The sequence below is a fragment of the Neolamprologus multifasciatus genome, chromosome 8 (assembly GCF_963576455.1).
Source record: "Neolamprologus multifasciatus chromosome 8, fNeoMul1.2, whole genome shotgun sequence".
NCBI classification, from domain to species: domain Eukaryota; kingdom Metazoa; phylum Chordata; class Actinopteri; order Cichliformes; family Cichlidae; genus Neolamprologus; species Neolamprologus multifasciatus.
Genome location: NC_140446.1, coordinates 6,614,350 through 6,628,129, shown reverse-complemented (window position 1 = coordinate 6,628,129; position 13,780 = coordinate 6,614,350). Strand labels below are relative to the sequence as shown.

General features: G+C 36.1%; 2 protein-coding genes across 2 annotated transcripts; one reads left to right on the top strand and one right to left on the bottom strand.

Annotated features, from left to right (window-relative positions):
• Window positions 1-312: 312 nt before the first annotated feature.
• LOC146512362 (B-cell antigen receptor complex-associated protein beta chain-like) lies at window positions 313-7,882 on the top strand. Its single transcript, XM_085170729.1, has 5 exons — window positions 313-500; window positions 3,059-3,352; window positions 3,439-3,557; window positions 5,241-5,294; window positions 7,125-7,882. Exons 1-5 carry the CDS (start codon window positions 449-451, stop codon window positions 7,212-7,214), a joined length of 609 nt encoding a protein of 202 aa, XP_085026855.1. The 5' UTR covers window positions 313-448; the 3' UTR covers window positions 7,215-7,882.
• On the bottom strand, window positions 7,872-9,160 carry LOC146512361 (interferon a3-like). The gene is made up of 5 exons (XM_085170736.1): window positions 9,029-9,160; window positions 8,832-8,915; window positions 8,436-8,585; window positions 8,246-8,341; window positions 7,872-8,160 (listed from the first exon to the last, which is right to left on the bottom strand). Exons 1-5 carry the CDS (start codon window positions 9,158-9,160, stop codon window positions 8,062-8,064), a joined length of 561 nt encoding a protein of 186 aa, XP_085026862.1. The 3' UTR covers window positions 7,872-8,061.
• Window positions 9,161-13,780: the final 4,620 nt, after the last annotated feature.

Genomic DNA, 13,780 nt, shown 5'->3' with positions numbered 1-13,780 from the left:
TGTCTTGTAAATGGTCTTTTTAAAAAGGAATTACATGTTTAAAAACGATCTGCTTTGGTTTCTTGACCATAAAGGCTTTCTTTAGAAATCTAAGTTATCTAAAAACATCATCTTGGCATCAATATTGAAACTATGATATTATATTGGCTGTAGCATCACTAATCATAACCTTAATGTTTAGCTTAATAATGCTGTTTCATCTATCCCTAAAAATGGAACATTTAATCACACGGGTTACCGACAGTAAAAGTGTGGGCTGTTATTTTGGTTCAACGATAGAGCCCTCTTCCTCTTATTTGCCTGCCTGCATGGTGACAGAAGACAGACTGCACACCCACTGATGCAGACACTTCATCTTCGTTCACAACACTTTTAGACCTGCAGAGAAACTCAGATACAGCCGTGGAGTCAGCATCTGAAGCGTATTTCTCTTCTTTTTGAGGACATCATGCGCTGGATGCTAGCTGGATGCTGGGGGCTTGTTTTAATCAGTCTGTCAGGTAAATGGAAATTTTTGGAATATAATCAACACGATTTTGTGACTGTAAAATGAAACCAATACAGGAAAAATACCAGTTTGAGTGCTACATATATTAACTCACAGTGCCAGTACACCAAAATAATTCAGTAAAGTACAGTACTGGTAATTTATAACACCTCACACAGTCTTTTTAATTGTATTTTTTATAACTGTTAAACCACAACTACACTGCGTACTAGTGTTTTGCATGTTATTTTTGACTCTGCAGCACCATTACTTCCTGCCCATCTGGGGAAAAGAGGAAGTTTTCTTCTGAAACAAAGACTATAAGATTATTGTCATGTTGATGAATTGAAGTCCTTTATAATTTTATAGTAAATAAATATCACACCTGCACCCCCAAGTTATTCAGTTCTTAGTTTCCATTGCTTTATTTTACATATAACTTGTAATCTAATTTAAAGAATTAATATAGAAATAGCAAATAAAAGAAAAAAGCATCTGATATTTATGTGTTGTAAACATTAAAAACAAACAAATATGATATCCTCATGCATGCATGTATACATGTCTTGGGCCACAAATAAGAATTATTTTCAATATCAGTGGATAATAAGGCTTTTATTTACATTAATTGGTTTATCGTTACTCCATATTATTCGAGAAAATAGTGCAATTTATAATTTCATTGGCATTACCATTTCAAAAAGGAAATTCATTATTCACTAAACTTTGTGGATTACTATAGAAATGGTTATCAATTTAATTTTAGCTTATCTGCAATGATTGTTTTTGTAGCAACATTCATAAAATCTTCCTATTTTTGATGATTGTGGTTTGTGTAATTTATACTGTAGGTTAGATGAAACCTGGAAATCTGGCAACATCTTTTTATTATGTTTTTTAGACTGAATAAACTGAATAATGGAGACAAAGAATAATGTCTCTTACAACAATGGCACTTTTCTCCACCATGTGGACCATTTGGTTCCATCATCATCTTGAAGTTTGTCTCTTTTTATGTAGTAATTTTTCATAATTAGTGTTACAGGGCATTTATCTTTTGTTTCCACATGCATTAGCCTCTTGAGACCTGAGCTCTTGTTTAGTACGCATTTTTTAACTTCTCCTAGCTAGCTCCTTCATGATACAAACTAAGCTTCCTCTTTCAACAGGAAGCCCTTATGATTTCACAGAAAACATGTCCTCATCTGGGGACAATGGGTTTATTTCACAGGATAAAACAAGAAAGTTAACATTACTTGAAAAAGTACAAAATCTCAGCCTAACCCTAACCCAGGTGTGGGTTAGGGTTAGGGGTTACCCTGCCGGTGGCTGATGCCCCCAGACGTCAGTGCATTGGTGTTCTCGGTGTCCGGGGCTGGGCACTCAGGTATGCACTGACTCACTCTTGATGGGGCCTGGCACCTGTGGCTCAGTTGGGCCCCTTCTGGGGGGGTGGGGGGACCTCGGTCCTCTGGGCCTGGGGCTCGTCCCGCGGCTGGCTGCCGACAGGGCCTGCAGGCATGTCACCACAGTCTCCTGTAGGTTCTTCACCGTGGCTGCTGGGTGACCTCCAGTCTGGGGCTCTCCTCAGCTCTTTCCAGGAGGATGGCGCAGCTGCCCCTCCGGTGGTCCTCCTTGGGCTCTCGCGCTCTGGAGGGCCTCTAGATGTTTGGGACCTGGATCTCCTCCATGTCTGCTTCATGTCCTGGGGGACAGGGCTATGGCTCCCCACAGCCTCCATCAGATAGTTAAATGGAGAAACCTTTTACATACAAGCGCGCTCACACAGACAAGTCTGCACACAGGTGTACACATGGGTGCTCATAGACACACTCTGTATCTTCCTTTGCTGCTGCCTCAAAGCATTGTCGGTCTTGTGTTCTGCTCGGTAACATTCAATATTTATTATTTACTGTTATTTATAGTTACCAAGGTTGTTGCTGTGGTCTCCCTACTGTGTTGTTCTCTATATTTTTTTTCTTCCAGCAGGTGATCCAGTGGACTTTTTAATGTCTTTTCTCACTGTCCCTCTGCCTGTTTTTCTTTCCCCTCTCCTTTTCTTGAACTTCCCTTGTCTTTATCTTCCCCTTTCCCATACCCCAGGCATGTCTGTTCTGTTTGTAATAACTTAAAAGTTAAAAATAAATGAAAAAAATAATACCAATCAATCTAGTGCGCCAATAATGATCTACTTGATTAAAAAAAATCTGTTGGGCCTTTTTTTTGGCCTTCAGACAATAATTCTGATTGCTACAGTGCCGAATGGGACAGGCACAAAAAAAACCCAACCAAACAAACAAACAAAAAACTACGAAACATGATTCATTAGAATGACATATAAGGTGAAGAAAAGGCTAAATGCAATGTCCCTGTATGAGGACACGGGGTCCCAGGAGGTTACGTACATCACTGTTCTCTGTAAAGCAAGCATCTCATAAGTGGCATACACATTATTTATCCTCAACCACAATGACAAAATCCTTTTAATGTATATTTTGTCCATTTGAAATGTGTGATAATTGCTGGTATAACTGTGTCACAGTGTCTTTCAACCTTTCTTTGTCTGCTTAGTTGCTGATAACAAGACACTGCAGATCAGACAGAAGCCCCGCTTCTATGGTGTGGCAGTTAAAAGCAGTGTGCCCATTTACTGTTTATCCTCACGACAAGACATTTCTACTGTGAAGTGGTTCAAGGCCAACAAGATCGGAGATGAGCAAACACCGCTATCGACATTGATAGATGACAACATTAGTTTCCAAAAGAACTATCTTCACATCAAGAACATACAAATGAGGCACAGTGGCGTGTACTACTGCAAGATAAATGAAACACAGGGACCCGGAACCGAAGTAAACGTTTTCAGTAAGTAGCTGGAACAGCGTGTCAACAGCATGTACCAATTCGCTCATGAAAATGCGCAGCTGACATACATTTTTTTTACTGTGCAGGACCCGTTGTGATGGAAAAGGCACTCTACAGGAGCAATGTGAAGGACGGCCTTATTGTGTTCCAGGGTTTACTTTTAGCTGTGTTCATTGCTGCTCTGTTGCTACGTAAACAAAAACTGGTGAGGCACACGATGAACAAAACTCGAGGCAAATGTGTGCTCCAAAAAAGGATTTTGTGCAGAACTTGCATAACAAATCTTCAGCAGAAAGCAGGGTTCTTTGGATCAAGATTCTTTTTAAAATATGGTTTATTTCAGGAAAACTTAGAGGTTTTTCTTTAGAAGCAGGGAAAAGAAATGACAAGGCTGTAGAGAAAAATATATGCATTTACTATGATTAAACTCACAACAGAAAGGCTTTCTAACTGATCATTTCGCTTTGCTTAATGTGTATGCAACGTGGTGCACTGAGTAAAATGCTTTGTATCCCAGTGGCGAAGGCAACAGCTTTACATTGACTTTTCTGTAAACATACTAACAGTCCAAAGTAAAGCAAAAGAAAGGCAGCAAATCATTTAATTAAGAAGACAGTAGATCAACAGTAGCTCAAATATCATATCTGCTGCCTGATCATTTTCTAAATTGTATCATATATATAGAACATGCTTTGTTATCTCATCTTGTGATTTGCTCAATAAATGCACATATAAATGTTGCTGTTGCAAACCAGAAGCTGGCTTTTTGTCAAGACGCTAGCTTAGTTTATACTTAAAAAGAAGCTAGCTGTTAAGATTTCTGACATGTTGAAATGATAAGTACATGATTACTAAGGCGCCAGCCAGATACCAATCAGTGCCAATCTAGGTTAGGCATTCCCACTATACTGTAAATGGTTGCATTTCATCCAGGTGCTCATGAGATAGCTATTGAGCTACACAGCTAAATTAACTATTTACACCTGCTTCATATATGTCTGAAATTAAATTAAAACAATACCTATGTCCTTAAATCTTTCTGAAAAGTAAGCCAGTTTTACCTATACAACACTTTTTCAGAATCTGTTATTATCGCTATGCCTGAAATCAAAGTTGTCAATGCCATAAAGTGTCTTAGAATGTTTCGACATCCTTAATACACACATAAATCCATTTTACTTTAAATAAAACCTGTAATAAATCTAAAAAAAAGATGATCAGTATTGCCAGAGGGAACATGTGCACCCCAAAATATAAATTTTTTTGGGCTACAGCTCCGCTACAGCCTTCATTCCTTCTATGTTGTAACCAGCACCTACGAAACTGGAAGTGGAGATAATAGGAGGTTTCAAATAGATGTATTAGATAAGAGGTTCTCTAACATACCAAAAATTACCAAAGGTGTGTTGATATTAATAACTGACAGTGATTTCCACCGATAGTTAAAAAAGAAAATCCATACATTTTATTAAAACAGTACTTACTCAGTTTAATTCTATATATGAAGTTAGATCTAGTTTTTGACTTATCACAGTGTTAGCTACAATTATGTTGCCATTTAATAGGTTAATCATTTTCTACTAACATTTATTTAGCTTTTGTCTTCATAACACAGCAAATGCAACTATATATTTTTTAATATAACCTACAACAAAGCACGCTTTAGTCATTTTCACTACAGTTATTTGAGTTGACCGGTGCTTACAACACCTACTTCCACATTACTGCAAACAGACAAATTTTGAAAAACAAAACAAAACAAAACTTTAAATATCATTTTAATTTATTTTATTGTGTGTTATGTGCGACGTGTCTCTAAATAAGATGGTACCAGCTCTTTAACTGTATTCCTTCTCCCCACCCACACCCCCATTTCCTTTTTTAACAGTGGGAACAAAAGGACAGCGAATACGAGGAGCCGGAAACAGATCACATCTATGAGGTTTGTCAGCTCTTTGTTTTACAATAAAAAGTGAAAAAAAGAAAGACACTGGCTTTCTTTAAGAAAAAAAAAATATTACAGCGATGCTTCACTGTGTGGTCTCATTTGTGTAAACATGTCACAGTGAATACACACCACAGCTGTGTGACTTTACATAAAAATGCAGGCGCACAATAGACAGCGAAAAAACAGGAATCGCAATCTCCGTGCACCACTGAGCTCCTAACCACAAATTTACCGTCAGGTTTATTGTTGAATGTATGAATACACGTCCTATATTTGAGTTAATAAATAAAGTAGATCTAGCTGGCTGAATTTGTATTTCATTTGTTTATTGCATTAATAATAACACATTTGAAGGATTTTTATAGATCTTGTTGCTGCTGTTCTCTTGCACAAGAAACAGAACTGTTTCTAAATCAATTATACCAAAAGTGTAGAAGGTAGTCTTTCTGTGATTGCTTGACTTTTCATATAGTGAAGAGTTATTTAAAGCAACGTAGCAAAAACATAGTCATAAATTATAATTTTACCAAGGCTCCAGAATAGTGTACGTAAGTGTAAGTTAATAAATAATAATAATAAATAAATAAATAAGCAAGATCAACTTCAATTATCGTACTCAATGCATGAGTCTTTGCGTTTTTTCTTGAGACTTTTTCATCATCAGTGTGAGTTTTCCCCTGAAAATCCTTAAAAAAAAAAAAAGTAAATATATTTTTAAGCAAAAATTGCCAAAAAAAGAAAGAAAATAACATAAAATGCTGGATGCAGCATATGTGATACAAATTAAAGCTCATATATGCAAAATAATATTTAAGGTCCATTTAAAAAAAAAAAAAGACAATTATTTCATATTTCAGGCTGTACAGGGTTAAGTGGGACAAATTATAACTTTTATTTTGAACATGCACGTCTCAAAAGGTATGTGTCATGTAAACTCAACCAAATTAAAGCAAATTGAAATGGCTGTAATTCAGAATTTCTAAGTTTTACTTGTATCAATACTTTTAATCACCTTATTAGGAACTACTAGAAAGGTAAGAGTGCACCTTCACAGTATTTACAGTATGTTTTAAAAGTCAGTGAGCTCACTTTTTCTTGCAGTCCTGTGACCCAACACTTAGAACAGCATTGGTTTTCTTAAGATTTGAACAACCCTGAATATGAACACTGCACTATAGGATTGTCAGTCGCAATGGCTAAACCTGTACACTGTTCCAGGTTATATAACTACTGGAAACCACACTTACAGCTTTACATAGTTTAACTAAAATAATAACCTAAACACTGCCAAACTAAGGATTTGAAGTTAAATATGAACAACTATTGGTACAAATTATTAAGTAAAACTATAAAAAAATAAAAGAACACCCAATTACACTTCTTAGTATGCAGACAGCAATTACAGATACATTAATATAATTAAGTAAAATTCAAAAATAAATACAAACGAAGTAAAATCCATGAACTCAAATGAAGTAAGGATGTTGGGCTGAGCTCCAATTTGCATTATGAATGAAGAACAGTAGCGTTTGAGGTTCATGCAAACATTGTTATGTTTTGTTACTTTTTCAGTTAATGTCATTCTGCAGTGACATTAAACGGGAGCCCATTTTTAACTCTGAGTCATGTCTGAAACACCAACCATGCAAATAAAAACTGTAGCTGCCAGTATGCCCAGACATATACAGTAACTATGTAATGGATTTTCAGAATTTTTTTAATCATCTTTTTAATTGTATAGTGAGAGAAGGGGCCCTCAAACTTAGACACATGTATAAGTAAAACTAATTAAGTTAGTAAAACTGACTTATTTCCGCCTTTTAGGGCTTGGCAATCGAGACATGTGGTGGAGGTCTGTATGAGGAACTCTCCGTGTATGCTCAGGCTGAGGGAGCTGAGGCCCCGTGGGAGTGAGACTCACACAACTACTTTTCACCTGCTAAAGCCTCTGAATGAGGACAGATTATATGTTCTTAATTGCAAGTTGTAAAGTAAGTCCTTAAATAGTTTACTGAGAATGGAGATGTGTATTTTTCTCACAACACAATACATGGTTTGTTTGTAGATGTGCAGCAGCATGCTTGCCCCCCCCCCCCTTTTTTTTAATATGATGTTTAGTAAAACTGTTTTGAATTAATCTGTTGTCATAAAGTGTAAATAAGCCCTTCTGCAATTTAGACCCAAAAGCTGATATTTCAGCAGACCTTTTTGGTGCTTCTGGTGATGTCTATTTAAACTGTATTGTGTAGTTGGTCCTGTAAAAGCTCAGTCTATCAGTCTCACAGGCTCTGGGTTGTACCCCTGCTCTTGATCAGTGTGAGCTGGGACAGAATTCACGCCCCTTATGACTCTTAATAAAATAAGTCTTAAGTAAGTAGATGGATGGATAATGTCATACTGACTGTGCTAACATGAAATTTTGAAGCCTGAGGGTGGTGCAAAAACAAAGACTAACTTGTGTCAAAGAACAAAAACAACATCTACTTGTTTTTTTATTTTTCAGTTGTTTGTTAAGATTAAGTGTATACATATGTATTTGGTTTGTTTGACATGAATAAAAACAATAAATACATCTTTCTTTGCTGAAGAAATTTATTTTTTCCCATAACTAAGGAAAACATTTTTTTTTTTTAAATCACCAACATGTTTGATTAAAAAGACAATTGTAAATAGAAATACGGTAAATTAATAAGTAAGTAAATAAATAAATAAATAAAAAGAAGCAAATAAATTAACACATCCTTCCTGTAACAGACATGTTTTAGTTGGCAGTGTGCAGAGATGAAGCCAGCTGTTCTGCTCTCATGAGATGGGCTTTGGTTTCCTTCCTGATCACCTCCCAGGCTTCAGCACTGTGACCCTACAGACACAACAATATTAACATTAGTAAAATATTCCAGAGGTGTTTAATAAAAGAATTGGTCAAAAAATAAATAAAGACCTACCTTTTTCTTTAGGACATCATCTGAAAGTCTTTTGAAATACATTTTTGTCTTGAAATACAGCTGTGAGTTCTTCTTCTTGTGACTGTGGCTCCCAATCTAAATCAGGAAAAAATAGTCATTTAAATATATGTTTTAGCAGCATAATTGATCTCAGTTATCTCAATAGTGGTGTTACTGAAAGTGAACTTACACAGGAGTGAAGCTCTTCAGCCTGTTTGTTGACAATATTGAGAAAGTTCCTCACTGTGCTGTCCTCCCATGATGCAGAGCTGTGATCCTCCTCAAACAGGGCAGCCACCTCCTCCAGAACCTGATCTGTGAAAGCCAGTTTATCCTCAGCCTGGAAGAAGAAGAAGAATCATAGGTTTTTATAATTCAAAAAACTTGAAAAATAAGAACAAATATCAGAACTCTCAGACCTGGGTTTGGATAATAAGAACTTAAAGTTATGACGGTTATGAATTTTAGTTTTTGATTGTATTTCATACCCATGGTAAAATTTAAAAACCTTTACATTATTTTACTTTAAGGAGAAATTAGTCTGGAATTTTATGCAATAAAATGAGAAAAGCTGAGGTTGACTTACTGATGCTTTTGATGCCTGGTGGTACAGATGATTAGGGAAGGCCACGGTGTCCTCCACCTCAGTGGTGTTAGTCGAGTTGTTACCCTGGATCACACACAGAAACAGACTTAGAGTTGAAGTGTAGACACTAAGTCTGAATAATTTAATTTAAGAAAAATTCAACAAAATTTTAAGCCTATTAAAAGAAACACACTCACCATGGTTTCAAGTAGATTCAGAGTCTCTTCGTTGTGCTGTTTGAATTTATGATCCATCCATTTGCAGCTCAGCGAGGAGCCTGCAGTGAACAGACCAAGAAACAGGCAAGCAAAGAGAATCCTGCTGATCATTTTTTAAGGATGTCAATTGTCTTTGTATGAAGCAGACTCAGATATCTCCTGTTCTGATGGAGCTGACATGCCCAGCAGCACTTATAGCAGAGCACACCTGTTTCATTTTCCATTTTCACCTTTGTGGCTTTCACCTCAACAAAGGTGGGTTCTGATGTCACACATTTCAGACTTCTATGGGAAGCAAAAAAAAATCCCACATTAATTTTTTTGTCCTGTTCAGCTGTTGTATAAAGCAGAATAATGGTCTGCTTTGTTGTGCCACATATATTTGCTTTCTAAAGAGGAGCACTTGACCAGGTCATTTTCAAGTGTCTTTCATGACAAAAGTGCATACACAGACACTCACACACACACACACACACACACACTGGTTTTCATATTTTAGTGAGGACATCCTCAGCTGCTTACCCTAACCCTAACAAACAAAAATGAATGCTTAACTGCAACCCTTAGCCTAAATTTATCCATAAGCTAATTGCAACCCTGACACTAAAACCACATTTTAAACCTCAAAAATGCCTTCAAACTCGTGGGGACGGGCACTTTGTCTCTACAAGTGTCTGTTGGTCCCCACAAGTATAGCAGCATGCCAATTTTCTGTCCTTACAAAGATATCTAAACGTACAAGCACACACACTGCAAAATCGTATATTTGTTTGTGATCCAGCATGTCTGTTTGCTTTATCCTCAACTTTTCCTCCTACCCCCTTCTTTTCTCTCTTTTTCTGTCATTTTCTTCTTATATTCCTCCGTTTTCTTCTATCTTTCTCCAGTTTGGCCTTCACCTCTGTCTGTTCAAGCATAATATCCATAACAATATGGATAATGAAATACTAACAGTATAATCCACAATGTGCAAAATATCCCCATAAATGCACAATTATAGAATAGTAAAGTGTAAAAAACAACATTTAAAAAAAGTATAGAAACAAGTTAGTGTTATAGGTATTTTACTGTGAGTATACATATAAATGTTTTTAAAGCCTAAACATTTTACTTATATGTCCTTATTTAAATGCACGTTGCATGGAAGAAATTTCCGCAATTCATGATGATTAAAAAACAAACAAACAATTTTTTTTTACATTTACGCACTCTCTCCAGTGTGGTGGTTGTAAGTGTACATTACAACTTTTGAATGGAGTCACATTTCACAGTTACTTCTAGTTGTGATTGTGCCATAAAAGGGAAGTTCTGACACGGAGAAAAAAAAAGTGGCTTCGTGACTCTTTGGCCTACAGTGACGCTCATTCATACGAACCAGTCAGCGAAATTTCACCTTGTTTTATCGAGAATATCTGCTTCACCGTGGGAACCAGGTGAAGGGGATTGTCCTTCACGATCAGTGGGGAAATTAGAGCATATTTTCAGCCTTATATAAATCAAAAACGTGCCAATATGTGCTTTTTCCCTTATTTTGATCTTACTTGTTTTACAACTTTTTGTTTTATTGCATTTGTCTTTTTTGGCAAAAGACAAGACATGTGAAACAAATTATTATTGCATGTCTAATCACTAAAAATTCCAACGCAGCAAACACTTCAAGCAATCAGTTTAAATCATAACTCATACATTCAATTGGGTAGGCATAAATTGTTATTTTGTAAGTACAAACTGTCACCTCTAGTTATGCTCACCCTTCTCTGTTTAGTGTGAATCTTTAAATATACATGGACAAAAGTATTGGAGTACACCATTTATTATTTGAATTGAGGTGTTTTCAGTCCCCGTGCCACAGCTGTATAAAATCAAGCACATGCAGTCTGCATTTACGAAAGCTCAATGGATTGTTCCAAAGACCTCGCTGAATCCCAGCGCGGTACTGAATTATAATATGATATCCCCGATGCAACAAATGTATTTGTAAAATGTATTCCCTCCTAGATATTCCACAATCATCCGTAAGTGGTATTATTGTAACTTGAAATGAAGGGGAAGAGCGCATAAAGTTACGGAGTTGCCAAATGCTCAGGCGCAAAGTGCGCACAAGTCTCCAACGCTTTGCTGTCTCAGTAACTACAGATACATAAACCTCCTCTGGCATTAGCATCAGTAGCAATCACATTACGACCCTCCTCATATGCTGGCACTGATTTAAGTGTTTGGTGCTGATTTATCATCACGTTAATTCACATCGTTTGAATGTGTGGTGAGAGGTGAGTCCAGAAGAAGGGGGATGAGGCGGTACTGACCCCCACTGAAATATGACTGGCCCTCCACGAATGCCATAGGGTAAATTAGTGGCATCAAGGAAAATAATCCAGAGGCGTACACGCCAGCGAACTCAATATGTGGGTATAAATGGGGAGAGTTGCTTCATGATTTGCTGCTAAATATTTGTGCGAATCAGAACAATTTCATACTATATTGGTTACTCGGATGGAAGTAGGTGATGAACTTGGCCCGCTTAAAGTCAGCAGCCAAAAGAAGAAGTTGAACTCAAATACTTTACTGGAGTACTGTTTTAATGTACTTGTACTTTAAGTACCTACTTCTTCTCCACTATAAATCAACTTACCTTACCTTATTTTACCTATTGGATGATAATATTTTGCACTATACGATTCGTGTTAAGGCTTTATTTACTGTTTACTAGTATTCATATCATACTCTAGAAATATTGATATCCAACCTAAGGAATTAAAATCTCCAGCAACAACAGTGAACAGGTGAATGAAGCACGCATTATGAGATTGTGCTTTTGCTGTAGCAGCTCCAAAACTGTGAAACGATCTGCCTTTAGAGATTAGACAGGCCTATTCTCTGCCTGTTTTTAAATCACTTCTGAAAACCCATCTCTTCACCCTGGCCTTTGACACCTTGGTTTTTTGTTTTAGTTGATTATGCTGTTTTATCTTGTTTTTTAAATATAAGGCTGTTTTATTTTTTATGTATTATGTGTTTTATTTTCTCTGTTTTGTTTTATTCTATTGTTCTTAACTGAATTACTGTACAGCACTTTGGTCCTGTGATGGGTATTTTAAAGTGCTTTGATTGAATTTCAAACTATTACTAAGGTATGATTATGCTGTTTTGTTAAGGACTGTTTCTTTTGTCACATTTTTCAGTTTAAGAATGTATTTATGTACGTGACCATGGATAGATAGACAGTAAGATAGTTAGATAGATAGATCAAGCACTCTTGCGCCCCCTGCTGAAAAGGAAGAACGAGCCTCACACAGTATTATACCGCATTACAATGATTGATCGTGTTTATTGTTTGTTGCTTAATTTAAAATCAAGGCTAAATTTCACTTATTTCTCATGCTATTCTGTACTTTGTGTCTGTGAGGTATAACTGTACTTAATACATAAACTGACTCAAATTAAAATAGATAACTACATTCTTCCTCAATTTAAATTTTTGAAATAATAATAACGGCAATAAATACCTTTCTGATTCCAAGAGGAGGTGATCCTTTTATGCTATAAAATAATGCAAAAATATCTAATTTTGCTCAATGAACATTTTAAAGAATACAGAACAGACATAACATTTCATTTATATATATATATATATATATATATATATATATATATATATATATATATATATATATATATATATATATATATATATATATAATTGTTATTTTAAAAATAATATCCATTTATGTATCTCTGGTATTTCACAATTATATAGTTACTTAATTTATTTCATTTCCACGGATATTTGTCATGGTTTTGTTTCCCCAGTCGTTCTTTCCATGTAGGCACAGTGTTTTCGGCCTGTTTGTTTTTTTCTGTTGTTTAAATTATCAAATTGCGCCTGTTTGAATAATAACCCTTTATGCAATAAGTAAAACTGCAGATCTGCTTGTTCAGTATCCAGTGTGCCGTAAAGGGGAAGAAACTGTGTTGAGAAAGTGAAAGCGTCCTGGTGACTGGGCGCCTGAGCTCTGACGCTCATTCTTACGAATCGGTCAGTGATATTTCGCCTTGTTTTATCAGCGTGTGAACCAGATAACCTGAAGAAGGGGATTGTCCTTCACATTTTTATTAGCAAGATTAGAGTAGACTTTCATCCTAGTAGAAAAACGAAAGTCATGCAATTTTATATTCAGCCTAAGACTGATAAGAGGGTGTCTTTGCTTAGACTTTTATTGTTCCTCTGCCAAAAATAATATTTAAATAAATAAAAAAATAAATCTTATAGGCAATGATAGGTGATCATTGCTTGGTGTTTGCAACCTACTTGTATTAGCAGCTAAAATCCCAATAGTCATTATTACCATTTATATTTATCAATATCAAATATCAAAGATTAAACATTTCAAATTGCAGCATCGGTCGTGAGCTGTGTTTGTTTTCACTTGCTCCGTGTTATGGCCAGTGTTTGTAGGCTGCTGTTTTACCAGGAGCCCTTTTATTTTATTATATAACTTATTCCTACTTGAGCCGATATTCTTCCTTTTTGTACGCCAGTGATTGTTTCACACGATTTAGGATCTAATTAAATCCGAAATATGTTTGATTCTACCTAAATGCTGCGGTAAAAGCCGCAGGTAGAAAACGAAATATGTTGCTCTACCATAAATGCGGCGTTACAGGTCTGCTCCATCAGAACACCAGGAGACATCCGAGTTTGCTTCATAGAAGAGCAGTTAATACCTTTTG